Below are 23,500 nucleotides of genomic sequence, written 5' to 3'. Positions count from 1 at the left end.
GCCCATGTTTGAAAATACGAATTTTCGACGCCGTCAATCGCTCTAAAAACGCTAGTTAGCACTGTTTTCACGATCTAAGACGTTTTAAACTTGAAGTTTCCATTTCCGGCCCATGTTTGAAAATACGAATTTTCGACGCCGTCAATCGCTCTAAAAACGCTAGTTAGCACTGTTTTCACGATCTAAGACGTTTTAAACTTGAAGTTTCCATTTCCGGCCCATGTTTGAAAATACGAATTTTCGACGCCGTCAATCGCTCTAAAAACGCTAGTTAGCACTGTTTTCACGATCTAAGACGTTTTAAACTTGAAGTTTCCATTTCCGGCCCATGTTTGAAAATACGAATTTTCGACGCCGTCAATCGCTCTAAAAACGCTAGTTAGCACTGTTTTCACGATCTAAGACGTTTTAAACTTGAAGTTTCCATTTCCGGCCCATGTTTGAAAATACGAATTTTCGACGCCGTCAATCGCTCTAAAAACGCTAGTTAGCACTGTTTTCACGATCTAAGACGTTTTAAACTTGAAGTTTCCATTTCCGGCCCATGTTTGAAAATACGAATTTTCGACGCCGTCAATCGCTCTAAAAACGCTAGTTAGCACTGTTTTCACGATCTAAGACGTTTTAAACTCGAATCCGGGGCATGTTTGAATATTCGAATTTTCGACGTCGCCAATCGCTCTAAAAACGGCATTAAGCACTGTTTTCACGATCTAGGACGTTTTAAACTCGAAGATTCCATTAGCGTCGCATGTTTGAATATTCGAATTGTCGACGTCGCCAATCGCTCCAAAAACGCTAGTACACTGTTTTCACGATCTAAGACGTTTTAAACTTGAAGATTCCATTACCGTCGCATGTTTGAATATTCGAATTGTCGACGTCGCCATCGCTCCAAAAACGCTAGTACACTGTTTTCACGATCTAAGACGTTTTAAACTTGAAGATTCCATTACCGTCGCATGTTTGAATATTCGAATTCTCGACGTCGCCATCGCTCCAAAAACGCTAGTACACTGTTTTCACGATCTAAGACGTTTTAAACTTGAAGATTCCATTACCGTCGCATGTTTGAATGTTCGAATTCTCGACGTCGCCATCGCTCCAAAAACGCTAGTACACTGTTTTCACGATCTAAGACGTTTTAAACTTGAAGATTCCATTACCGTCGCATGTTTGAATATTCGAATTCTGGACGTCGCCATCGCTCCAAAAACGCTAGTACACTGTTTTCACGATCTAAGACGTTTTAAACTTGAAGATTCCATTACCGTCGCATGTTTGAATATTAGAATTCTCGACGTCGCCATCGCTCCAAAAACGCTAGTACACTGTTTTCACGATCTGAGACATTTTAAACTTGAAGAGTCCATTACCGTCGCATGTTTGAATATTCGAATTCTCGACGTCGCCATCGCTCCAAAAACGCTAGTACACTGTTTTCACGATCTAAGACGTTTTAAACTTGCAGTTTCCGTTTCCGGCGCATGTTTGAATATTCGAATTCTCGACGTCGCCATCGCTCCAGAAACGCTAGTACACTGTTTTCACGATCTAAGACGTTTTAAACTTGAAGATTCCATTACCGTCGCATGTTTGAATATTCGAATTCTCGACGTCGCCATCGCTCCAAAAACGCTAGTACACTGTTTTCACGATCTAAGACGTTTTAAACTTGAAGATTCCATTACCGTCGCATGTTTGAATATTCGAATTCTCGACGTCGCCAATCGCTCCAAAAACGCTAGTTAGCACTGTTTTCACGATCTAAGACGTTTTAAACTTGCAGTTTCCGTTTCCGACCCATGTTTGAAAATACGAATTTTCGACGCCGTCAATCGCTCTAAAAACGCTAGTTAGCACTGTTTTCACGATCTAAGACGTTTTAAACTTGAAATTTCCATTACCGTCGCAGGTTTGAATATTCGAATTCTCGACGTCGCCAATCGCTCCAAAAACGCTAGTTAGCACTGTTTTCACGATCTAAGACGTTTTAAACTTGAAGTTTCCATTTCCGGCCCATGTTTGAAAATACGAATTTTCGACGCCGTCAATCGCTCTAAAAACGCTAGTTATCACTGTTTTCACGATCTAAGACGTTTTAAACTTGAAATTTCCATTACCGTCGCAGGTTTGAATATTCGAATTCTCGACGTCGCCAATCGCTCCAAAAACGCTAGTTAGCACTGTTTTCACGATCTAAGACGTTTTAAACTTGAAGTTTCCATTTCCGGCCCATGTTTGAAAATACGAATTCTCGACATCGCCAATCGCTCTAAAGAGGCTAGTTGGCACTATTTTCACGATCTAAGACGTTTTAAATTTGAAGTTTCCATTTCCGGCCCATGTTTGAAAATACGAATTCTCGACATCGCCAATCGCTCTAAAGAGGCTAGTTGGCACTGTTTTCACGATCTAAGACGCTTTAAACTTGCAGTTTCCATTACCGTAGCATGTTTGAATATTCGAATTCTCGACGTCGCCAATCGCTCCAAAAACGCTTGTTAGCACTGTTTTCACGATCTAAGACGCTTTAAACTTGCAGTTTCCCTTTCCGGCGCATGTCTGAATATTCGAATTCTCGACGTCGCCAATCGCTCCAAAGACGCTAGTACACTGTTTTCACGATCTAAGACGTTTTAAACTTGAAGTTTCCATTTCCGGCCCATGTTTGAAAATACGAATTTTCGACGTCGTCAATCGCTCTAAAAACGCTAGTTACACTGTTTTCACGATCTAAGACGTTTTAAACTCGAATCCGGCGCATGTTTGAATATTCAATTCTCGACGTCGCCAATCGCTCCAAAGACGCTAGTACACTGTTTTCACGATCTAAGACGTTTTAAACTTGAAGTTTCCATTTCCGGCCTTAGTTTGAAAATACGAATTCTCGACGTCGCCATTCGCTCTAAAAACGCTAGTCAGAAACTGTTTAAACGACCTAAGACGTTTTAAACTTGAAGTTTCCATTTCCGGCCTTAGTTTGAAAATACGAATTCTCGACGTCGCCAATCGCTCTAAAGAGGCTAGTTAGCACTGTTTTCACGATCTAAGACGTTTTAAACTTGAAATTTCCATTTCCGGCGCATGTTTGAATATTCAAATTCTCGACGTCGCCAATCGCTCTAAACACGCTAGTGAGCACTGTTTTCATGATATAAAGAGTTTACATATCCGGACCATGTTTGAACATTCGAATTCTCGACGTCGCCAATCGCTCTAAAAACCCTAGTTAGCACTGTTTTCACGATCTAAGACGCTTTAAACTTGAAGTTTCCATTGCCGGCCCATGTTTGAAAATACGAATTCTCGACGTCGTCAATCGCTCCAAAATCACTAGTTAGCACTGTTTTCACGATCTAAGACGTTTTAAACTTGAAGTTTCCACATCCGGCGCATGTTTGAATATTCGAATTCTCGACGTCGCCAATCGCTCTAAAAACGCTAGTGAGCACTGTTTTCACGATCTAAAGAGTTTACATATCCGGCGCATGTTTGAATATTCGGATTCTCGACGTAGCCAATCGCTCTAAAAACGCTAGTACACTGTTTTCACGATCTAAGACGTTTTAAACTTGAACTTTCCATTTCCCGCCCATGTTTGAAAATTCGAATTTTCGACGTCGCCAATCACTCTAAAAACGCTAGTTGCACTGTTTTCACGATCTAAGACGTTTTAAACTTGAAGTTTACATATCCGGCGCATGTTTAAATATTCGACGACGGCGCCAGTCGCTCTAAAAACGCTAGTTAGCACTGTTTTCACGATCTAAGACGTTTTAAACTTGATGTTTCCATTTCCGGCGCATGTTTGAATATTCGAATTTTCGACGTCGCCAATCGCTCTAAACACGCTAGTACACTGTTTTCACGATCTAAGACGTTTTAAACTTGAAGATTCCATTACCGTCGCATGTTTGAATATTCGAATTCTCGACGTCGCCATCGCTCCAAAAACGCTAGTACACTGTTTTCACGATCTAAGACGTTTTAAACTTGAAGATTCCATTACCGTCGCATGTTTGAATATTCGAATTCTCGACGTCGCCATCGCTCCAAAAACGCTAGTACACTGTTTTCACGATCTAAGACGTTTTAAACTTGCAGTTTCCGTTTCCGACCCATGTTTGAAAATACGAATTTTCGACGCCGTCAATCGCTCCAAAAACCCTAGTTAGCACTGTTTTCACGATCTAAGACGTTTTAAACTTGAAGATTCCATTACCGTCGCATGTTTGAATATTCGAATTCTCGACGTCGCGAATCGCTCCAAAAACGCTAGTTAGCACTGTTTTCACGATCTAAGACGTTTTAAACTTGCAGTTTCCGTTTCCGACCCACGTTTGAAAATACGAATTTTCGACGCCGTCAATCGCTCCAAAAACCCTAGTTAGCACTGTTTTCACGATCTAAGACGTTTTAAACTTGAAGATTCCATTACCGTCGCATGTTTGAATATTCGAATTCTCGACGTCGCCAATCGCTCCAAAAACGCTAGTTAGCACTGTTTTCACGATCTAAGACGTTTTAAACTTGCAGTTTCCGTTTCCGACCCATGTTTGAAAATACGAATTTTCGACGTCGCCAATCGCTCCAAAAACCCTAGTTAGCACTGTTTTCACGATCTAAGACGTTTTAAACTTGCAGTTTCCGTTTCCGACCCATGTTTGAAAATACGAATTTTCGACGCCGTCAATCGCTCTAAAAACGCTAGTTAGCACTGTTTTCACGATCTAAGACGTTTTAAACTTGAAGTTTCCATTTCCGGCCCATGTTTGAAAATACGAATTTTCGACGCCGTCAATCGCTCTAAAAACGCTAGTTAGCACTGTTTTCACGATCTAAGACGTTTTAAACTTGAAGTTTCCATTTCCGGCCCATGTTTGAAAATACGAATTTTCGACGCCGTCAATCGCTCTAAAAACGCTAGTTAGCACTGTTTTCACGATTTAAGACGTTTTAAACTTGAAGTTTCCATTTCCGGCCCATGTTTGAAAATACGAATTTTCGACGCCGTCAATCGCTCTAAAAACGCCAGTTAGCACTGTTTTCACGATCTAAGACGTTTTAAACTTGAAGTTTCCATTTCCGGCCCATGTTTGAAAATACGAATTTTCGACGCCGTCAATCGCTCTAAAAACGCTAGTTAGCACTGTTTTCACGATCTAAGACGTTTTAAACTTGAAGTTTCCATTTCCGGCCCATGTTTGAAAATACGAATTTTCGACGCCGTCAATCGCTCTAAAAACGCTAGTTAGCACTGTTTTCACGATCTAAGACGTTTTAAACTTGAAGTTTCCATTTCCGGCCCATGTTTGAAAATACGAATTTTCGACGCCGTCAATCGCTCTAAAAACGCTAGTTAGCACTGTTTTCACGATCTAAGACGTTTTAAACTCGAATCCGGGGCATGTTTGAATATTCGAATTTTCGACGTCGCCAATCGCTCTAAAAACGGCATCAAGCACTGTTTTCACGATCTAGGACGTTTTAAACTCGAAGATTCCATTAGCGTCGCATGTTTGAATATTCGAATTGTCGACGTCGCCAATCGCTCCAAAAACGCTAGTACACTGTTTTCACGATCTAAGACGTTTTAAACTTGAAGATTCCATTACCGTCGCATGTTTGAATATTCGAATTCTCGACGTCGCCATCGCTCCAAAAACGCTAGTACACTGTTTTCACGATCTAAGACGTTTTAAACTTGAAGATTCCATTACCGTCGCATGTTTGAATATTCGAATTCTCGACGTCGCCATCGCTCCAAAAACGCTAGTACACTGTTTTCACGATCTAAGACGTTTTAAACTTGAAGATTCCATTACCGTCGCATGTTTGAATATTCGAATTCTCGACGTCGCCATCGCTCCAAAAACGCTAGTACACTGTTTCCACGATCTAAGACGTTTTAAACTTGCAGTTTCCGTTTCCGGCGCATGTTTGAATATTCGAATTCTCGACGTCGCCATCGCTCCAAAAACGCTAGTACACTGTTTTCACGATCTAAGACGTTTTAAACTTGAAGATTCCATTACCGTCGCATGTTTGAATATTAGAATTCTCGACGTCGCCATCGCTCCAAAAACGCTAGTACACTGTTTTCACGATCTGAGACATTTTAAACTTGAAGAGTCCATTACCGTCGCATGTTTGAATATTCGAATTCTCGACGTCGCCATCGCTCCAAAAACGCTAGTACACTGTTTTCACGATCTAAGACGTTTTAAACTTGCAGTTTCCGTTTCCGGCGCATGTTTGAATATTCGAATTCTCGACGTCGCCATCGCTCCAAAAACGCTAGTACACTGTTTTCACGATCTAAGACGTTTTAAACTTGAAGATTCCATTACCGTCGCATGTTTGAATATTCGAATTCTCGACGTCGCCATCGCTCCAAAAACGCTAGTACACTGTTTTCACGATCTAAGACGTTTTAAACTTGAAGATTCCATTACCGTCGCATGTTTGAATATTCGAATTCTCGACGTCGCCAATCGCTCCAAAAACGCTAGTTAGCACTGTTTTCACGATCTAAGACGTTTTAAACTTGCAGTTTCCGTTTCCGACCCATGTTTGAAAATACGAATTTTCGACGCCGTCAATCGCTCTAAAAACGCTAGTTAGCACTGTTTTCACGATCTAAGACGTTTTAAACTTGAAATTTCCATTACCGTCGCAGGTTTGAATATTCGAATTCTCGACGTCGCCAATCGCTCCAAAAACGCTAGTTAGCACTGTTTTCACGATCTAAGACGTTTTAAACTTGAAGTTTCCATTTCCGGCCCATGTTTGAAAATACGAATTTTCGACGCCGTCAATCGCTCTAAAAACGCTAGTTATCACTGTTTTCACGATCTAAGACGTTTTAAACTTGAAATTTCCATTACCGTCGCAGGTTTGAATATTCGAATTCTCGACGTCGCCAATCGCTCCAAAAACGCTAGTTAGCACTGTTTTCACGATCTAAGACGTTTTAAACTTGAAGTTTCCATTTCCGGCCCATGCTTGAAAATACGAATTCTCGACATCGCCAATCGCTCTAAAGAGGCTAGTTGGCACTATTTTCACGATCTAAGACGTTTTAAATTTGAAGTTTCCATTTCCGGCCCATGTTTGAAAATACGAATTCTCGACATCGCCAATCGCTCTAAAGAGGCTAGTTGGCACTGTTTTCACGATCTGAGACGCTTTAAACTTGCAGTTTCCATTTCCGGCGCATGTTTGAATATTCGAATTTTCGATGTCGCCATTCGCTCTAAAAACGCTTGTTAGCACTGTTTTCACGATCTAAGACGTTTTAAACTTGAAGATTCCATTACCGTAGCATGTTTGAATATTCGAATTCTCGACGTCGCCAATCGCTCCAAAAACGCTTGTTAGCACTGTTTTCACGATCTAAGACGCTTTAAACTTGCAGTTTCCCTTTCCGGCGCATGTCTGAATATTCGAATTCTCGACGTCGCCATTCGCTCTAAAAACGCTAGTTAGCACTGTTTTCACGATCTAAGACGTTTTAAACTTGAAGTTTCCATTTCCGGCCCATGTTTGAAAATACGAATTTTCGACGTCGTCAATCGCTCTAAAAACGCTAGTTAGCACTGTTTTCACGATCTAAGACGTTTTAAACTCGAATCCGGCGCATGTTTGAATATTCGAATTTTCGACGTCGCCATTCGCTCTAAAAACGCTAGTTAGCACTGTTTTCACGATCTAAGACGTTTTAAACTTGAAGTTTCCATTTCCGACCCATGTTTGAAAATACGGATTTTCGACGCCGTCAATCGCTCTAAAAACGCTAGTTAGCACTGTTTTCACGATCTAAGACGTTTTAAACTCGAATCCGGGGCATGTTTGAATATTCGAATTTTCGACGTCGCCAATCGCTCTAAAAACGGCATTAAGCACTGTTTTCACGATCTAAGACGTTTTAAACTTGAAGATTCCATTACCGTCGCATGTTTGAATATTCGAATTCTCGACGTCGCCAATCGCTCCAAAAACGCTAGTTAGCACTGTTTTCACGATCTAAGACGTTTTAAACTTGAGGTTTCCATTTCCGGGGCATGTTTGAATATTCGAATTTTCGACGTCGCCAATCGCTCTAAAAACGGCATTAAGCACTGTTTTCACGATCTAAGACGTTTTAAACTTGCAGTTTCCGTTTCCGGCGCATGTTTGAATATTCGAATTCTCGACGTCGCCATCGCTCCAAAAACGCTAGTACACTGTTTTCACGATCTAAGACGTTTTAAACTTGAAGTTTCCATTTCCGGCCCATGTTTGAAAATACGAATTTTCGACGTCGTCAATCGCTCTAAAAACGCTAGTTAGCACTGTTTTCACGATCTAAGACGTTTTAAACTTGAATCCGGCGCATGTTTGAATTTTCGAATTTTCGACGTCGCCATTCGGTCTAAAAACGCTAGTTAGCACTGTTTTCACGATCTAAGACGTTTTAAACTTGAAGTTTCCATTTCCGGCCCATGTTTGAAAATACGAATTCTCGACATCGCCAATCGCTCTAAAGAGGCTAGTTGGCACTGTTTTCACGATCTAAGACGTTTTAAATTTGAAGTTTCCATATCCGGCGCATGTTTGAACATTCGAATTCTCGACGTCGCCAATCACTCTATAAACGCTAGTTAGCACTGTTTTCACGATCTAAGACGTTTTAAACTTGAAGTTTCCATTTCCGGCCCATGTTTGAAAATACGAATTTTCGACGTCGCCTATGGCTCTAAAAACGCTAGTTGGCACTGTTCTCACAATCTAAGACGTTTTAAACTTGAATACGGCGCATGTTTGATTATTCGAATTCTCGACGTCACCAATCGCTCCAAAAACGCTAGTTAGCACTGTTTTCACGATCTAAGACGTTTTAAACTTGCAGTTTCCATTTCCGGCGCATGTTTGAATATTCGAATTCTCGACGTCGCCATCGCTCCAAAAACGCTAGTACACTGTTTTCACGATCTAAGACGTTTCAAACTAGTAGTTTCCATTTCCGGCTCATGTTTGAAAATACGAATTTTCGACGCCGTCAATCGCTCTAAAAACGCTAGTTAGCACTGTTTTCACGATCTAAGACGTTTTAAACTCGAATCCGGGGCATGTTTGAATATTCGAATTTTCGACGTCGCCAATCGCTCTAAAAACGGCATTAAAGGGACTATCGCATCCGTCCCGGTTGATTCCGAAACTATAGCGCCGTTTTACTCGTCGTTCGTCGCCAACAATTACACAAAAAGTCCGACACGAAGAAGTGGAGTAGTTTCTGTGCAGTTTGATGGAAAACATAGCCGTAGCAGACGACGGACGTTGAGGGTTTTCTGGTATTCCCTCTCCGCAAATGTCACGCAGCCGCACCAGTCAGGGAGCGACTGTCGGGACGTCGTCTGCCTGGGAAACCGCGTAGAGCCTAGCTGTGATCATGTCGGACGTCGAAAGCGAAAGTTTTTCCTCGTCGCTGCTGGATGAATTCAGTGAGGACAGCTCGGACGACGTGGTGTCAGACGATGATCCGTATTCAACGGACCCACTTCCGCTTCATCCTCCGATCAACAGGGATGCAGTTGTTCGCGAAGTCACGCAAAACGATGACTTTCGGTAAGTCAGATTATCACATTGTACGCATCGCACCCACCGCAATTACGCTATCAACCGATTGTTGGACTGGTACTTGAAAAACGACAGGTGTCTGTGCGGCGTCTGCAGTCCGGAGCAACCAGACGAATACTTGTGCTGCACCTCAGTGAGCCAGGTTGCAGCTCTGTGTGACAGTGCTGGCGTGCAGTGCATCACCGAGCACCGTCTGTTCCACGACTTCTGTCTGCGGAGGGAAATGCTGGCGGTGAATGCACGCCAGTACTGCCGCTACGACTATCGGCTGCGGCTGTTGGATCCGACAGACAACAGGTATGTCGTTTCCTAGGGCGGGTATGGTAATAGTCCCTTACAGCAACCACAGCTGTATTTTAACCGATATGTAGGAGTTTCATCTTTTAATGCAACCTTTAATGCAATGTTCTATAGATATGTTGGAATATACTAGGATATTTGCAGTTGTCTTTTGGTCACCTCTTATGTATGCGAGTTGGTCACCCTTCTTTGCTGCAGTATCGCTGAAATTGACTTGCCTTATATCTTTACATAGGTGTCTGAGGTTCACAGCCTACTCTATATTTGCCAGTTGGGTCTGGGGCTACCTCGGACCTAGAAATAGGCGACAAATTCCAGGCTGCGCTGTGCGAGCGATTCGAAGAGAGCACCCGTCGCCTTCATACCAAGGGTATCTTTCTTAAGAATGGTATGTTTTCAGCATACATATATTATATGCATCTGCTGGCTGATTCCCTTTTCATGGTTATACCTTCATATTAACAAGGCTGTATACTTCAGTGAACATAAAAGGAGTAGGTAAGCTAGAGGGTGTCGACCTGATATTATTGGCGTGAGTGTACATTCCTGTACATTTATCACACTGTAAGGCTTCAAAGCCACATACCTCACTTCCTTTTTTTGAAACATCTAACTCATTAAGCTAATGCTCATAAAAAGATCATGTACCTTTTTTCAAATGTGATGAAAATCAAGAGCCACAAGCTGCCGTGTCGAAAGCAGTACATGCACCACACATACCGAAAAACCTCCCGGATAGCACGAATATAAATTCTTTGGTGTTTTTCGTTGTAATATTTCTTTTGCATAACAAAACGCTACAGTGGTATTGAATATCCATGCACAGATGGTGATGATACTGTTGTTCACAATTTCAGTAGATTCCAGGCTGCTGTCTTCTCAGAACTGCCCATGTGCTGGAATGAAAAAAAAATGTTAACTTGGTTATAATAAAATATAGTTTTGCAATTCAGCATATCCATAAGACTTCTTTTCGTACAACAGGTACTGCTTAAAGGGGCTGCTGCATCCGTCCCAATTGATTGTGCCACTGCAGTGACATTTTTTTCTACGTTGCTCACTGACAATCATGTGGGCAAGAGCGGATGACGGATATTAGAGTATTTCAAAATTCCTTCTCTGAAAATTGGAGCAAACGTCACACACACAAGGCTGATAGTTGCTGAGAGTGACAAATTTGTCTTCAGCTGTTTATGGAAGAGAATTTTGGCCAAGTTAACTGTTAAGCGACGACTAACGTACACACATGGATGCGATAGTCCCTTTAATGATTTTAGTTATGCAGTTATCAAAATGGGTTTGAGAATTAATATGCAATGTCATATGAGGTGGGTTGATCTACAAGCAACGCTTGTCTTTGCGTAAAGCATTGGTTGGCCCTGAAAAGGGCCGTTTGTGATGTCATATGTCAAGATGGCCAGCTGTCCGTGGTCCTCAGCTGGTGTGGACATGGCCTACTTTCCCTTCTGGAACCTACATGTAAAATCCAGAATAGAGTTAAGTCATCAGGAGCAAGCAGGTTGGGTGCAACTTGGTAGAACCAATATTTTGCGTACCGTGTTTGGTGTTGTTCCACAGCTTGCCTAAGAGTTGGCTTCTCACCATATGTTGCTGAACGAGCTGGCCGAGTTTCTGCAGCTGCTGACTGCGTTTGGTGTTCTTGAATGCGAGTCAGAACCTCTGCAATCAGTGTTGCCGCATAATCTGTTGATGGATAAGCATAGGTTGACAATAAATGTGTTAGGTGAACTTGAAGGACTATGCTCAATACTGGGTGTTTTTATGGAAAAGCTATGGGAGCAGCACAGGAATCACTTTTCCCAATTGAGTTATACTGCAAGGCGGACATCATCTGGAAGGGGGTATATGTGACCTTTGAGCAAAAGCAAGCCGAACAGGAGAAAATCCACATTGAAAGCCATTCTATCTTTTAAAAATCCTTAAAAGCATGCCGTGAAATATCTATTGCTGAATTTTGGTACGCAGATGATGAGAGACTGAAAAAGTGCTCCTCAAGAGCCATCTACGGCAACAGAAGTGGTTTATTTAGCCAGTAGATCAGCACCTACTCTGATGATTTCCATTACTTCAAATTATGTCGAGCTCTTGCATGAAGTGAGCGCTGTGCTTCCTGCATTCCCCGCCAGCGTGGTTTCAGCTCATTTTCATATCAATATTCAAGGATGGATATTTTAAGGCACATGTGTATTTTAGGATTTGTTAGACCTGAAATAGCTCTAAACAAGGATACCCTCATTCCGCTTGCTTTTGTCTGGAATCACCTAATTAATTTTTTAAAGTAATCAGGCAAAAATGAGATCTATATATGCTGCTCTCATAGCTTTTCAATAAAAAAATTCTGCAAAGGATAAAACACTCTATAACTAGCACTATCTTCAAACTAGCCACAATAACTACATCTATGTATTGACACAGAACATGATGCACGCAGTGGTGAAAATATACCATAGGTAGCATTTTCTTTGAGGGGTACGGCCACCCACGTCTTTTTCAGCTTGGATGGCTTCAGTCGGAACTGCTTGGAGCCCTCTCTTTCCACTTGCACACGGTCAGCATTCTCGTTGTAATGGAGTATTGCCAACTGTGTCCTAAAACACAGTTTTGTAATGTAGATGGTACAGGTTCTGTATGTGTGACATGATTTTATGAAGGTTTAATACCTGGCCACCATCCCCTCATCAGAAAACGAATAGGATTTCGGAACAAAGTGGTTCAGGACACTGTGGTATGACTCCAGGCCATATGTCTGTTGTTTTGCAGAAAGCATAGGGACATCCCTGAGCAGTGCGGGTGCTGTCAAGATGTCCTTGACCTTTGCGTACGTCTCACTATCTGTAATTGTAAATGATAAGCTTAATTCTAGCTCTGTCAACAAAGTTAACAAAACTACTAGTCCTTCTTGAGAAAGCGTGAGCGACCGACAACAGAAAAAAAAAAGAAACAGACACAACAAGCCACTTGTGTTGTGCTTGCTTTCCCTTGTCACTCGCTGGTCAGGCTTCCTGACATTGGAGTTCATCCACCAGCTCGACCACTTATTATGTAAAATTACCTATAAGCTCGATGCTTGGAGATGCAACCACGACATAGCACACGACTGAACTCGTGGGTGTAAGAAAGGGATAAATCAACTTGTCCATTCTTTAGTATTTTTGTTGCTATGTCTACGTACTAGTACATGCCTGCCGAAGAAAATTTAGGACCATAGTGCTATTTATTGGGCCCTCTACAGGAGGGCAAGCAATGAAAAATCCATGTGTGTCAATGGGATGAACAGTGCAATAAGGCTCCTTTCCTACACACGCATAAAAATGATGTAGCTTAAATTTTGATACAACGCGGAAATTAACTTCAGCTTCCACTCAAAAAACCTACCTCACGTGATTGTGTCAGCAGTGCTAATAAGCACTGTATATAATTTTAAAAAATGCATTCATAAACAGGCACACCCTTGAAAATGGTGTCCTAAGATTAACTGCACAGTGTGACTTATTAAAGTCATACTGTACAGTTAATCTTAGGACACCATTTTCAAGAGTGTGCTGGTTTAATGCCACAATCAGCCTCGTCGGGTCACTTCACCCTGCCTGTCATCGCCATCGTTCAGCCACTGAGGTCTGAGTTGTGAGAACTGTATTTTTTAAGCACCAAAACCATTTACATGCAGTGCTATATTTAAGAAAGGGTTAAGCAGTTTTCCTGAATTTTGTTCAGTTCCAGCTAAATCACACTTCCCAAAACAATGATAACAGGGCATGCATGTAGAGTAGACACACGCATATATGTCACACATTTTGCATTTGTGTTACTCCAGAAAACCCAGATGCAATTACTTTACCAAATATTCATTTAAAGTTTTCTCAGAGATTTCTTGAGTTATCGCCTGACTGCACCCATTGGTTTATTTATTTGTACTTACCTTCTTTGAGCCATTCTCGTGGTTCTGAAACTGGGCCATGATAACAAACTGGGTACAGTGGGTTGTCATGCTCATGGACATCGACAATGTGGTTCACTGCCGATACCCACTTCGCCAGACAAAGGTCACCACTTTCCCCACTGTACTTTGGACACCAGTATATGTGTCGGATAAGGCTCTCTATCCAGAACTTCACAACGTGGTGCTTTGTGGAGCGGCTGAGAGACACAAGCTTTTTCTTGATCCCTGTTCAAAGTTACCACATGAGTTTGAATACCGAAAGCAACTTTCCATGCTTGTTGAGAGTGCTCACCTTTCGCAACGTGCCACACGTCAAAACGGTGTTTGATGTGTGGACACAATTCCCTTAACACAGACTTTATTGCAGTGTGGCGGTCAGTCACTATGGTGTCCACAACCATGTCATGTGCTTCAAGGTAGGCAAGGCAGTTCTTTAGACCATGTACCTCCATGGCATTGCTGCTTGAGACTTCTGTTGACTGTTACATAAAACACCAAGATCGACGTATTACACATGTTATACCCATATACAGGGTAGTGTTGCCCCCTAGAGGTATGGTCATTTGACAACAGAAACAGCAGAGCTATGTTTTGATGTGCTCAATTAGGCTGTGGAACTTCAACACTTGTAGGCCTGTACAGCGTCAACACTTCTCCACTCTCTGAATAGCAGCAATTAGTCCTGAGCTCGTAGTGTTAAGGATTTTAGTACAACATTGTGAGTAAGCTCTGCCAGTTCCGCAATGAAAAAACCACTTAATTAGAACCACATTTTTTTAGGGAGAAACTGGATTAAGGCCGAAAATTGGAAGCTTGAGGGTAAATATCGGGTATTACCCGAAAAAGTATGAATTGCATGATGCAATGTTTACGATACTGTTACAGAAAGATTTGGTATGAAATACCTTGACCAATTCAAAGTGGATGATCCTATTGGCAACTGTCTCAAGCAGTGTGTAAGTGCCATAGAGGGCTGTGTGGCCTGGCGAATCACATCTGCCATCTCCCGCAAGGGTCAGGGGCACTGGGCGGAGCCGGTCCAGTAGCTCAGCTTGTCTGCTCAGGAAGACCTACAACAGTTGTAGATAAGATAAGATCACATACTAAAAGGAACATTGGGTGAAAACATTCTGTGACTTTCGAGCTACCGCTAGGATATGTTACTTGTTTTCTTGAACGATAATAGGCACATACTTTATAAATGTACTCACATCATTCACGGCAGGAAAGAGGTGCTGTTTCTGTGTTCTGAAGTACTGCGACAAAGTCAGTGTTGGCACCTGCATCGTATGGAACATGTACAAAATGCCTTGGTTACATTAACACTAGAAAAGTGCCAGTATTTGTACCTTCATCATGGCAAACATACGAAATGCCTTGGTTATGTTCACGCCGGAAAACAGAATCGCACTACAGAGCAGAATGTTTCCGAGTGGTCTGTCTTCCACCCAAGGCTGGCTGGATCATGTACGCAGTTTCCCACAGCTGCAAGCTGTTGCTGCTCTCAGCCATGTGCCCCTTGTTGTGATGTCTGTTTCAGCATCGCTGCTGCCACAAGGACACTGTGACAGGAGCTCTCGCAGACTTGACTCCGCCACCAGGAAGAGACGTTCCTCTGGATTTAGCCTGAAAAGCAATCACATATTTCTATGTCTTAAAACACAGCATACTGGAGCATGCTGTACTTACGTTCGATGCACATGGGATTTAGAATGATGTCCCTCATGTTCCTTCTCATATTCGTCACTAGGAAAAAAATAGTTGCAATGTAAGAATTCCCACGGCTTTCAAGTGCAAAGCTTACTCTTCAGTCTCTGATCCCTCTGTTAATTCAGATGAGTGGACCGTCACGTCCTTCGGACCAGGCTGGCTACATCGAGAAAGAAAAGAAGTTATTCACCTTTGCGAAACGTATATGTGTAATACAATGCTGTGTGTGAAGTAGAAAGCCTTTGCTATTCAGTCTAGGAAGGCATCTATGTCTTGGAATGCACGGCCTATTCGTCAGGGCAGCACACTTTGCGGTGCTGTTTCTAGGATGACTTTCATAAAATCCCTGTACATCCTTCCCTGTAGGTCTGTTTCACCAAGGTTAAAATGACCTGTTCCCCAGCCTGGTCATGGTGGCCTAGTTTGTTGGCCACAGCTTCCTTACCCCTTCTGTTCCCATGTATTTTGTTGTTATAACTTCTGTCATGTCTGTGTTACGTGTTATACTGCTGCTATGAGCTATCCGCGTGTATGTCTGTTGTTCTTCCTAAGCTTTTTTATCTTCAAGCTTTATCCACCACCTTGACTGCTGTTGTAACATATGCTGTTAGCATCCGTGGTATTCATTTCAAGGTGGCTCCTATCAATTGATTGGTAGCATGTCCACCTACTGACCCAATTATCATGGGTTCAGACCCGACACAGATAGTAGCAACTTCATGATAGGGTACAAGCTGTTTAGGCTCACCACCCACATGGATAGTAAAACACATCAAGAGGCAATATTAATCTGTGGGTAGACAAATATGCTGTAACTCTGTCACACTTGCCTCACAACGGTCACAATGTAATTCATATTAACTTAAATGGACGTCATAGCTTTCCTTTTTGTAATCACTAGATCACCAGAGCTATTAACAATTTTCTGTAAATATAATACACTTGTACTACGGCATACCATGTAGATCCCAAGGTTGTATCAAGTTCTTCTCTAGCTGGGGTGGAGCAGTGGACGGGCGAAAGAGGCATGTAAAGCATATCTGTTGGCATCAGTTCCTCAAATGCTGGTGCACCTATATGCTGCATGGAAGCCTGTCCTGCAGAGACCTCCACGCTTTCAATGTTGCTGTCTTCTGGACACCAAGTTGCTAGTTCAGATGATGTCAACAGAAGGGAGCTGGAAGGGGGAAGGCTCATGCCTGTCTGGCTTTCCCTACTTTGCATGTGGAACCCAGTTTGAGTGCCTGCAAACCAAATTGGTAGTAGGCTACGTGTGTAAAAGGTCTGTTCCCTGTAAATGATATTACAATATTACCAAGCGTGGATGTCGGAATAGCTGTTTGTGTTTCCTTGTCCTGAACCCTTTCCGCTACAGATTCTGGCTTGTGCGGTACCAATGTGTAATGGAACCCATATTGGCTGACTATCTGGTAGGGCACAAATGGTTCAAGGGGCAGTCCATCCAGCACTAGCACTGAAGAAATAGAGCAATACCAACATGACACATACAAAAAATGCAGAAAGGCAATTATGCAATACAGCTATGAAAAAACAATATGGGATATGATGTGATTACTGCTCTCCTGTGTTTACAAGGAGGAGCTATGAATCTCAAGAGTAATTGCCTATGCATTCATTTTAACCACCATGGATTTTATCAAGAGTGAGCATAAATGAATTGGGCATGTACCATTTTCCGGACCCGCTGATGACATGGATTGTTGTAGGCTGAAACATTCACCCGCATCGCTTGCTGATTCCATCCTTTCCACGTCTACAATACAAACACGTTATCACACCTATCACTGTAACAGGCTGGTATAGGACAAGTACGACAAAAACATCTTAAACTGGAACAGATAGGCGGGAGCATGAATGTGCAGCAATGCCTAATAAGAGCTTTCTACGGAACGTACCACTTGCACTGGCTTCAGTGAAGCTGGTGGACTGGACCTGTAAACGAAACTATTTACTTGTGGTTCCAATTCATAAGTCAACATCTCATAAGATATGTAATAGATTGGTTTTCACAAATCTGCCTAGAAAAAACATTCCTTGTACAGATACCTCTTATGAAAATGGACTCATATTGTTCCATACCCCACATTACCAGAAGCAATGGGGTAGAGTATCGCCCATGGCGACAAACTCCCCATTCATAATCTCAAAATAAAGTTGTCACTTGTTTTTCGAACATGCAACCTGTATTTCCAGCATGCATTAATGCAGTAGAGAAAATGAAACCTCACGCGCAAATTTGCTCGCTGAATGGGAGCCCACAAAAGGACAAAGTACCGTTCGTGTTCGTATATGACGCGCGGCTAAATGAAAACGTGCATACGCCCCTTCATTATATATGTTCTCATAATAATCCATCCCATCGGTAAGCGACATTTCCAGCAAGCACTACGAGAATGGCAATCTCAGCTCATGGGTTTCCCTTGCAAAACCCACATTGCTTAGTTTTAGGGATCGAACTTCGCCGGCTGCGCCAATGCCGAGAAAAGCGTGTAAACTGCGTTGCAGGCACGCTTTTCAGGGCTAGATCCTATCAATTATTATGTCCTTTTGCGGGGTCCCATTTGACATATACGAGAACTGTGACCCACCTCAGCAGACCGCGGCCGAGTTGGTTCCGGAAATATTGTGGGCACGGCGTCAGCCTTCAGCCGCTTTCGTTTCGGAACTCCAAGTCGGATTTGTAGAACATCCGTTTCCATGTACGCATCCTCCGCAAAGTGTGAAGAACAAACGCGGGACACATGTATTTCTCCTCGTACGTCAGGATGTCTGCTGGCGACTACTGCCTCCCATTTTCGCTTCGTGTCACTGTCCCTCGGCTTGTGGAATGTCACTTCTGGGTTAGAGCCCGAAGTGTTCGTACACCCAGGAACGTAACACCGTGTTTCACGCGACATGGTCGCGTCAGAACTCGCAATCACAAGCGGAAGTCGGCGTACTTATCGATGACTTTTCGCGAGGTAAATGGCGACGATGGCGACTCAAACGCGAAGCAGACGAGCTCGGAGACTGTCGTCTGCGCAGCCCTCCCATTCGTGCGGCTGCGTTACGTCATCATGATGTTACTATCGCTGGGCTTCCTTAGCTTCAGAGGCGGCGGGAATATTTAAAATTCGTTTACTCAATATGTACGGCGTTCTCGAAAGAGAAATTTGGCCAACTAGATCGTGAAATGATACCGAACATTATGGTATGGGTCTCATACACACGTTCCCGGATGCGATTGTCCCTTTAAGCACTGTTTTCACGATCTAAGACGTTTTAAACTTGAAGATTCCATTACCGTCGCATGTTTGAATATTCGAATTGTCGACGTCGCCAATCGCTCCAAAAACGCTAGTACACTGTTTTCACGATCTAAGACGTTTTAAACTTGCAGTTTCCATTTCCGGCCCATGTTTGAAAATACGAATTCTCGACATCGCCAATCGCTCTAAAGAGGCTAGTTGGCACTGTTTTCACGATCTAAGACGTTTTAAATTTGAAGTTTCCATATCCGGCGCTTGTTTGAATATTCGAATTCTCGACGTCGCCAATCACTCTAAAACGGTAGTTAGCACTGTTTTCACGATCTAAGACGTTTTAAACTTGAATCTGGCGCATGTTTAAATATTCGAATTTTCGACGTCGTCAATCGCTCTATAAACGCTAGTTAGCACTGTTTTCACGATCTATGAAGTTTTAAACTTAAAGTTTCCATTTCCGGCCCATGTTTGTAAATACGAATTTTCGACGTCGCCTATGGCTCTAAAAACGTAGTTGGCACTGTTTTCACAATCTAAGACGTTTTAAACTTGAATACGGCGCATGTTTCGATTATTCGAATTCTCGACGTCGCCAATCGCTCCAAAAACGCTAGTTAGCACTGCTTTCACGATCTAAGACGTTTTAAACTTGAAATTTCCATTTCCGACCCATGTTTGAAAATACGAATTTTCGACGCCGTCAATCGCTCTAAAAACGCTAGTTAGCACTGTTTTCACGATCTAAGACGTTTTAAACTTGAAGTTTCCATTACCGTCGCAGGTTTGAATATTCGAATTCTCGACGTCGCCAATCGCTCCAAAAACGCTAGTTAGCACTGTTTTCACGATCTAAGACGTTTTAAATTTGAAGTTTCCATTTCCGGCCCATGTTTGAAAATACGAATTCTCGACATCGCCAATCGCTCTAAAGAGGCTAGTTGGCACTGTTTTCACGATCTAAGACGTTTTAAACTTTAAGTTTCCATTTCCGGCCCATGTTTGAAAATACGAATTCTCGACATCGCGAATCGCTCTAAAGAGGCTAGTTAGCACTGTTTTCACGATCTAAGACGTTTTAAATTTGAAGTTTCCATTTCCGGCCCATGTTTGAAAATACGAATTCTCGACATCGCCAATCGCTCTAAAGAGGCTAGTTGGCACTGTTTTCACGATCTAAGACGTTTTAAACTTTAAGTTTCCATTTCCGGCCCATGTTTGAAAATACGAATTCTCGACATCGCGAATCGCTCTAAAGAGGCTAGTTAGCACTGTTTTCACGATCTAAGACGTTTTAAATTTGAAGTTTCCATTTCCGGCCCATGTTTGAAAATACGAATTCTCGACATCGCCAATCGCTCTAAAGAGGCTAGTTGGCACTGTTTTCACGATCTAAGACGTTTTAAACTTTAAGTTTCCATTTCCGGCCCATGTTTGAAAATACGAATTCTCGACATCGCGAATCGCTCTAAAGAGGCTAGTTAGCACTGTTTTCACGATCTAAGACGTTTTAAACTTGAAGTTTCCATTTCCGGCCCATGTTTGAAAATACGAATTCTCGACATCGCGAATCGCTCTAAAGAGGCTAGTTAGCACTGTTTTCACGATCTAAGACGTTTTAAACTTTAAGTTTCCATTTCCGGCCCATGTTTGAAAATACGAATTCTCGACATCGCCAATCGCTCTAAAGAGGCTAGTTGGCACTGTTTTCACGATCTAAGACGTTTTAAACTTTAAGTTTCCATTTCCGGCCCATGTTTGAAAATACGAATTCTCGACATCGCGAATCGCTCTAAAGAGGCTAGTTAGCACTGTTTTCACGATCTAAGACGTTTTAAACTTGAAGTTTCCATTTCCGGCCCATGTTTGAAAATACGAATTCTCGACATCGCCAATCGCTCTAAAGAGGCTAGTTGGCACTGTTTTCACGATCTAAGACGTTTTAAATTTGAAGTTTCCATATCCGGCGCATGTATGAATATTCGAATTCTCGACGTCGCCAATCACTCTAAAACGGTAGTTAGCACTGTTTTCACTGCCTAAGACGTTGTAAACTTCAAAGTTTCCATATCAGGCCCATGTGCATGACTGCAAGCCTTGCACATGCGGCCCGCGTGTGTGAGAGCACTGATTGCCATGATCTAAGCATTGCTTCATCTTAAGCGAGAAATAAATAATGTACCCGAGGGCACGTAGCACTTGTTTAGCGTTATCTCCAAATCTGCTAATGAATAACTTTATTTTTGAAGTTGGGGTGTCTAATCGCCGCCTGCGATATTCTACCTGGATCTTCATACCATGGATCCATACAACTGGTTATTGGAAATCTACAATAAACATTGGAGACCAAGTTGAAATGTATAGGCTGGGATTGAAGGAACAAGATCCGTACGGTGCATCCGATGCATCCTACATTTGTAGTTGTAAGGAACGAATGTCGCCTCGGTAGAAATACTTTCACTCGCTGGATCACGTCACGGAAATGTTTCGTTTCCAGGCGGGGGCGGCAGACGTGCATTGTCATTCAGAGATGCAATAACACACCACCGAACGTGTTTCAAAATGAACCCCCAGAAAAAAGCTCATTGTCATTTTATTTTGGTTTCGTCACTGATTTTCCTCTCCCACACTTCAGCCAATCAAATTTTCCTACCTGCGGAAGGCAAAATCTGACATGGGACTTCAAGTTAGAAACTGCAACATCTGTTGTAATTGTCTGTTCTTGTGTTGTTGTAAATTGCCGTGTGACCTATTCACCTGCGACTATACCCAATAAACCACAAAAAGCCCATGGACGTCCTCAGCTAGTCCAGACGTCCTCGTCCAATTTAAACATCATTATGAGATCCATAGGTATTGTCACAAAGGCTGTCATTTGCATGACATCCTGAGGATTGTATTTTGACATTCTGCTCTGGACGTAATGTGGTTCTAAGGTGGGTGTGAGTGTCACTTCAGTGGAATTAGCTATGCATGATACCAGGCACGTGCCCGTACCAGATTTTTCAGTTTAAATGGACAACAATTATTGTGTACAGTTTGCTATTTTTGCTTCTTGGGCACCGATGGCTGCATTGGCTGCATGCCAACACGAACTCCCGCGTCCTTGCCTATTCACCATACCACTAGCCAGCGCTGTCTGTCGCGCATGCGCAGTTTTGTTGGGTACGTTTTGGCTGTAACGGACGTTTCTCATCGCCGCGAGTGGTATGCATGATCTCGAGCGTATTATTGTTCCGCTAAGTCTGCAGCTATTAGAGCATTTGTACTGTCGTTCCCAGTTTATGCTGTCGTTCTAGCAACCCGTCTGAGAAAGTGCCTGTGAGGGGAAATGTTTCTGCCAACCCCCAGCAGACTCGTTTGAAATGTCAAGTGAGGACGCGGCCCTGTATCTGAAGCCAAAATCGCTCTTCGCTATCAGGATTTTTGCCGTGTCAGGAGTGTAATCAATATAACTGTGAAATAATATGTTCGGCTGTGCCATGCATTGTCATTGTAAATTTCACTCCATTTGCAGGCAATCTAAACAACGACAGAGAGATGGAACGCAATGATGAAACCGTGAGCGACTTTGTGCAGACGGTGTGTATATTTTTTGACACCTACTGCACATGGCTATGCTGTCATCGTGTTTTCTGAAAACATATTTCTTGCAGATTAGGAGTGTATGGCGCAACGTGAACCAGGAAGAACGCAAGCATTGTGTTCAATGTGGCGGAGACTCTTGCACGTCATTACAAGATTTGCAAATGCTTTGAGAAAGACAAGTTGGACCGGAAGTGAGAATATATGTGCTTTTTTTTTCGTTGCTGTTCACCGTCCGATCATTGCGAATTTTGTGGCCGCGTGAGGCGAGCGCTCAGGTGTGTTGATGATGAATGGGGATGCTTTCAGAGGTACGTACTCGTGAGGGGTGAATAAAGTGATTTCGTGCAGCTATCTACTGTTTCGCGTGGGTGTTTGCGGGTTCTCATCTGCCCCAGACATGAGCGGCTTACTTCGCAGAACATTTCAGAAAGCATTTAGACAGCGACGGGGAGGGGCGGTGAATAGCTTGCCGTTGCTGGACACACAGCAGCGTTTTCAAGATTGCCATAACAAGCATCAATGCAACCACATCAGCATCAAGGCAGCCCTCATGCTAGCATCAGAGCGGCTCTAGTGTTAACATCAGCCTGAATAGCTCTGTTAACATTAGTATCAGAGCAGCTCCACGTGTTAACATGGGCATCAAGACAGTGTCCCCAATCACATCAAACCTGATATCACTCGTCAATAGGGAACACACCCATAAACGTGTGTTACCACGGCAGTCCCTCTGCTACTCTGGTTACATGCTATGTAGTACAATATGGCTTAACCTTGTTCTCTACACAACCTGTATATTTTTGTCTCCATTCTGCTAAAAATGGTTATAAACCCAGCATATGTATAAGCTCCTAGCTGCTGTGGTACTATTGTAGTTTTCTATCTTACTTTTAATTCATTCTAGTCGAGAGTATTTTTATGAAAAGCTGTCTTACTATACTCAGTCAGTACACCAATAAACGTTGAAGCTGAACCACATATTTGCATTATGATATTGCTCAAAGTATGTACACCTAGCATAACATAAAAAACGTCCCAACAAGGTACCAGATCATGT

At 42.6% G+C, this 23,500-nt stretch overlaps 3 protein-coding genes across 5 annotated transcripts; 1 reads left to right on the top strand and 2 right to left on the bottom strand.

The window, feature by feature from the left end:
* The first annotated feature begins 9,417 nt into the window (after positions 1 to 9,417).
* On the top strand, positions 9,418 to 10,847 carry LOC135393095 (P2X purinoceptor 7-like). Of its 2 annotated transcripts, XM_064623653.1 has the most exons (4): positions 9,418 to 9,609; positions 9,697 to 9,918; positions 10,157 to 10,309; positions 10,779 to 10,847. In XM_064623653.1, exons 1-3 carry the CDS (start codon positions 9,434 to 9,436, stop codon positions 10,302 to 10,304), a joined length of 546 nt encoding a protein of 181 aa, XP_064479723.1. In that variant the 5' UTR covers positions 9,418 to 9,433; the 3' UTR covers positions 10,305 to 10,309; positions 10,779 to 10,847. The 2 variants fall into 2 exon arrangements, with proteins under 2 accessions (XP_064479723.1, XP_064479722.1); XM_064623652.1 differs by lacking the exon at positions 10,779 to 10,847 and having other exon boundaries at positions 10,157 to 10,650.
* On the bottom strand, positions 10,774 to 15,744 carry LOC135393094 (uncharacterized). The gene is made up of 11 exons (XM_064623651.1): positions 15,687 to 15,744; positions 15,572 to 15,628; positions 15,232 to 15,508; positions 15,094 to 15,162; positions 14,788 to 14,952; positions 14,175 to 14,361; positions 13,862 to 14,107; positions 12,603 to 12,774; positions 12,388 to 12,530; positions 11,478 to 11,625; positions 10,774 to 11,394 (listed from the first exon to the last, which is right to left on the bottom strand). The coding sequence occupies exons 3-11, from the start codon at positions 15,247 to 15,249 to the stop codon at positions 11,376 to 11,378; spliced, it is 1,167 nt and encodes a 388-aa protein (XP_064479721.1). The 5' UTR covers positions 15,250 to 15,508; positions 15,572 to 15,628; positions 15,687 to 15,744; the 3' UTR covers positions 10,774 to 11,375.
* Positions 15,745 to 16,442: 698 nt separating this feature from the next.
* LOC135393093 (uncharacterized) lies at positions 16,443 to 18,769 on the bottom strand. Of its 2 annotated transcripts, XM_064623648.1 has the most exons (5): positions 18,202 to 18,769; positions 17,509 to 17,545; positions 17,283 to 17,366; positions 16,908 to 17,066; positions 16,443 to 16,836 (listed from the first exon to the last, which is right to left on the bottom strand). In XM_064623648.1, the coding sequence occupies exons 1-5, from the start codon at positions 18,508 to 18,510 to the stop codon at positions 16,490 to 16,492; spliced, it is 936 nt and encodes a 311-aa protein (XP_064479718.1). In that variant the 5' UTR covers positions 18,511 to 18,769; the 3' UTR covers positions 16,443 to 16,489. The 2 variants fall into 2 exon arrangements, with proteins under 2 accessions (XP_064479718.1, XP_064479719.1); XM_064623649.1 differs by lacking the exon at positions 17,283 to 17,366.
* Positions 18,770 to 23,500: the final 4,731 nt, after the last annotated feature.

Source organism: Ornithodoros turicata, chromosome 4 (assembly GCF_037126465.1).
Source record: "Ornithodoros turicata isolate Travis chromosome 4, ASM3712646v1, whole genome shotgun sequence".
NCBI lineage: Eukaryota > Metazoa > Arthropoda > Arachnida > Ixodida > Argasidae > Ornithodoros > Ornithodoros turicata.
The sequence above is the reverse complement of the archived record's forward strand: the minus strand, read 5'-3'. Positions and strand labels throughout refer to the sequence as shown.

Excerpts from the sequence above, each read along its gene's own strand:
- LOC135393095 (XM_064623653.1), top strand. The coding sequence starts at position 9,434 with ATGTCGGACGTCGAAAGCGAAAGTTTTTCCTCGTCGCTGCTGGATGAA. Across the intron at positions 9,610-9,696 it reads ACGCAAAACGATGACTTTCG|GTGTCTGTGCGGCGTCTGCA; the intron begins GTAAGTCAGATT and ends GAAAAACGACAG. Across the intron at positions 9,919-10,156 it reads TTGGATCCGACAGACAACAG|GTGTCTGAGGTTCACAGCCT; the intron begins GTATGTCGTTTC and ends ATCTTTACATAG.
- LOC135393094 (XM_064623651.1), bottom strand. Across the intron at positions 12,531-12,602 it reads GATGAGGGGATGGTGGCCAG|GACACAGTTGGCAATACTCC; the intron begins GTATTAAACCTT and ends ACTGTGTTTTAG. Across the intron at positions 11,626-12,387 it reads CAAAGAAAATGCTACCTATG|ATTATGCGGCAACACTGATT; the intron begins GTATATTTTCAC and ends ATCCATCAACAG.
- LOC135393093 (XM_064623648.1), bottom strand. The coding sequence starts at position 18,510 with ATGTCGCGTGAAACACGGTGTTACGTTCCTGGGTGTACGAACACTTCG. Across the intron at positions 17,367-17,508 it reads CACTGAAGCCAGTGCAAGTG|ACGTGGAAAGGATGGAATCA; the intron begins GTACGTTCCGTA and ends TTTGTATTGTAG. Across the intron at positions 16,837-16,907 it reads TATTCCGACATCCACGCTTG|GCACTCAAACTGGGTTCCAC; the intron begins GTAATATTGTAA and ends TTTGGTTTGCAG.